Below are 3957 nucleotides of genomic sequence, written 5' to 3'. Positions count from 1 at the left end.
ATCGGGGGAGCCTGGTGGAGAGAAGCCACGCGGGAGCTGGGTTGGAGAACTCAGGTGAGCCGCCCACTGCAGGCTGAGCAGTGTTACTCGCACCCTGGACCGGCCAGTGGTCCTGGGGGACACAGCGCCAGGGCCTGCGCAGCGAGCAGAAACGTCTCCTCCTCGGAAATCACTCATCTAAGGCTTCCGCGGCCACCGCCTGCCCCAGGGTCCCTGTCACTCACCTCCCACATGATGAGCCGCCCTGATTTGGTGACCCCGGCCTTCTGCGTCCTGCCAGCAGACACCTGCACCACTTCAGTGTTCAGCATGGGCAAGCGCAGGGGGGTGGTGATCCCGCTCCCCCAGGTGTAGATGGACGACAGCGGAGGAGGGATTCCCGTCCGGGCCGAACCGCCCCGAACACCTACGGGTCACAGAGGAATCATCCACGTGGATCCCTGACTCTTCTCCCGTGAGAAAAGAAATGACAGCAGCCAGTCTGGGTGCCAGCAGAGCTGCCTGCTGGCCAGCAGAGCCACACCAACACCGGGCAAGGCTGGCAAGGGGCTGCTGAGGAGCTCCCAACCAGGGCTGAGAGAAGCACATGGGAACAGCTCCTCGCATTTTATCCCAGAACTGAGGGAAGCAGCACCATGACAGCTTTAGCTAACGGTGACCAGTACCAGCTGCGCTGCCCTGCCCTGGGATGTCCTCCCTCAGCACCGCCAGCTCGTTCCCTGCCTTTACTGGGAACAGCGGAAACTTGATTCAAGAATTCGAAATCTACTAAGAGGCAGCTGGAGAGACAGCGCTGCTTGCTCCCCAGAGCCAGTGGGTGCCCCACGCCTCAGAGAAGGTGACATCTCCTAACTCCTCTCTCCAGAAACTCAGTGCCTCTCTCACCCAAAGGAAAGGGTCCTTCCGAACACACCGTGCCGGGACTCACCCCTCGGCCTGGCACTGCTCACTCGTCCCCCCGTCCGGCTGTGGGTCACGGTCGGCACCGGCGCCAAGGGTTTTTCAGGCCTGCCAAACCAAAGCCCAGTCCTTAACGTCGGCTTGGCCCCAGGGGTCCTGCAGAGCCCTGGACCACTGGGCAGAGCTGCAGCATAAGCCACAGCTGAACAGCTCAGAGAATTGCCTCGGCGGGTGCTCTAAACCGCTGAGAGAGGGGAGCTGGCATCACCTCCGAGCTCACAGCTCGCTATGCACTGTTACGCCATGACAAGCCCACACCTGCCACCGCACCCGCCGTGGCCCCGAGCCACTGGGCCAGGCTCGGCCCACAGCAGCTGCACATCGGATAACGCAGGAGGGCTGCGGCGGGGACACGCTCTCCTCAGAGCTCCTAACGGAGACAGTGAGCCGGCCTCACCCGCTGTGGGCTGGGGTAGCCCCTCCCAAGGGACAGGGAGGTGGCAGGGACACTTGCCTTCTCATTTTGACACTGCCCACATCCGTGTAGAGGTTCAGAAGGGGCCGAATGCAGATGGCCTGGGCCATGATCTCATTGAGCTGGGGCCGCTTGGAAGGATCCAGGTTCAGCATGCTGAGGATGAGCTGGCGCAGGTCAGGGCTGTACCTGTCTGATATTGGGGCAAACGTCCCACTCATGATCTTCAGTACCAAGGCAGGAAGATTCTGGAGAGAAAACGAGAGACATGCAGTGGCTGGGAAGTCAGAGGTGAGGCCAAGGAGCGAGAAGTTCTCAGCACTGCCCTCTGCCTTCACACCTCCAGGCTCAGCGGGAAGAGTGAGCCATTTTCACCCCTGCCAGAGGCCCCGGCTCCCTGCGCTGTGTGAACCGTACGGCTCTTACCGCAGCTTCGAAAGCCCTCTTGAGGCTGGCGAGTTCGTACAGCACACAGCCCAAAGCCCAGATATCGCTCTTCTGGTTGTAAGGCTTTCCTTCACAGAGCTCCGGGGAGATGTAGCATGGGGTTCCCACCACCTAGAAGAGACAAAGACATTCACCTCGATGCTGTGAAACTGGGGCAGCGAGGTGGGAGGAGAGAGGCTCTGTGTAGAGCCCAGCTGCAGGCTGGTGGGGCTCAGCCAGCCAGAGCTGGGTGGAGCTGGGTTTTGTTCCCTGCCATCCACATCTGCTGGACAATCACAGTAGAAAACCACGAGGATTTGCTTCTCCAGTGACCTCCCTTGCCCACAGAGATCACCTCTAATTCTGCTCCCATCCACTGGAGAGAATCTGAGCCCAGAGCAACGAGCGTGATATAACCGTCGAGTCAGATCAGACAGGAGGGGAATGACACTCAGCAATCAAGCACAGTGAGGCAATTAAGACAAGGCGGGCCAGGGGGCACAGGCAGGAATTCAGTAGCCAAGTATGTGTCAGACAAGCCCGCAAACACCACCCCTCCCACTGAGGCAGCAGCAGGAACCCTGTCTAGCCTCGCCAGCAGGCCCAGACACCCCATCCTCTCCCAGGCTTGGCCAGGCAGGTGTTCCCCACCTTTCTGCAGCCCACAGAGCAGCAGCAAACTTGGGCATGAAGACATCAGCCTGTGGAAACTCCACGTATGGAGCAAGTATGCTCCATCCAACCTCGACAGTTTCTTTTCCAAAGACTACACGAGCCAAGCCAGAGTTCCCAGCCTGCTGCCGCGGTGGCAAGCAGCTCCCCTGCAAAGCCAGGCGGCTCACCGTGTAGGCTTTGCTCTTGCTGCTCAAGATTTTGGAGATGCCGAAGTCTCCGATCTTGACAATCATGCGATGTTTGTCCAGGAGGATGTTCTGAGTCTTCAGGTCGCGGTGCAGGATCTGCTTGGTGTGCACGTGGTGGAGAGCCAGGACGATCTGCACGAAGAAGTGCAGGATGGTGTCCTCGTCCAGCAAGGAGTTACAGCGCTTGTGGATGAACTCCGCCAGCGTGCCCCCTGCGAACAGCAACGATGGGCTGTCGGCAAGGGCGGCTGCACAGGGCAGCGCGAACCCGAGGGCCGGGGGCTCGAGCCACGGCACCTTAACGAGCTGAGCGCACGTGGTGGCGGGACTGGCAGCAGCAACGCTGCCGAGACCGTGAGAGGACAACAGCAGCGCAGCTGCTGGGACGAAGACGCAGCGAGAGGGAAGTTACTGTTGACGTATCATCAAAGGCAGCAGGAAAAGAAACACTAAAATTACAGCTCTCGGAGGAGGACACAGACCTCGACGGCAGAACAAGACAAGCCTGTTCTGCTCAAGAGGATTCTTGCAGTCCAAGAGGCCACGTGGCACCAAGAGGCCCCTGTCGAGAAGGGCAGGTCCCAGTTCAGGGCTCACACATGACTTTTAACAACCCCTCCTGCAAATGTTGATTTAATCGTAAACTCCACAGCAAACCTCATTAGAAATCACACCTTGCCCCGCAGAGCTGCGGGACCAGCAGCGCGGCTGAGAGCTGACACAGGGTGACGTACGTGCGACCTAAGCCACGGGCAGATGGTAGCACCTCATGGGCAGCAGAGGTGTCAGAGATCTCTTTGGCTGAGGTTGGAGGGGACCTCAGGAGGTCCTCTGGTCCAACCCCCTGCTCCAGCAGGACCACTGACCACTGCTTGCCCGAGACCATGACCTGTCTTTTAAATATCTCCAAGGATGGTCACTCCACAACCACCCTGGGCAGCCTGGGCCAGTGCTCGGCCACTTGGCTCATGGTCAACTTGGTGTCTGCCAGGACCTCCAGACCCTTTTCTACCAAAATGTCTGTCCAAGAGAAAGGTGTTTGGACTCTTTGAGGGTCCAGAGCACAGGATCTTTCCAAGGAGCACAACGTGGCACCACGGCAGCTCGACCCAAGGAGAACTGAGGGCTTGCCATCCCCTGGATCTGCCAAGGACCCAGCTGCACGCGCTGGGGGAGCTCAGGGCCCACCTGGTGCATACTCCATGGCGATCATGAGCGCCTTGTCCTCCAGGAAGTTCTCGTAGTACTCGATGACGTTGGGGTGGCTGAGCAGCTTGAGGACCTGGCACTCGT

General features: G+C 59.4%; 1 protein-coding gene across 1 annotated transcript; it reads right to left on the bottom strand.

The window, feature by feature from the left end:
* Nucleotides 1-224: 224 nt before the first annotated feature.
* On the bottom strand, nt 225-3952 carry LOC104495976 (serine/threonine-protein kinase Nek8-like; the record flags this gene model as incomplete). Its single annotated transcript, XM_010139031.1, has 6 exons — nt 225-406; nt 929-1008; nt 1415-1623; nt 1802-1933; nt 2644-2876; nt 3853-3952. Coding segments are annotated over 6 exons (936 nt in total), but the record flags the coding sequence as incomplete, so codon positions are not given.
* Between the last annotated feature and the right edge of the window lie 5 nt (nt 3953-3957).

Source organism: Buceros rhinoceros, unplaced genomic scaffold, assembly GCF_000710305.1.
Source record: "Buceros rhinoceros silvestris isolate BGI_N320 unplaced genomic scaffold, ASM71030v1 scaffold25946, whole genome shotgun sequence".
NCBI classification, from domain to species: Eukaryota; Metazoa; Chordata; class Aves; order Bucerotiformes; family Bucerotidae; genus Buceros; species Buceros rhinoceros.
The sequence above is the reverse complement of the archived record's forward strand: the minus strand, read 5'-3'. Positions and strand labels throughout refer to the sequence as shown.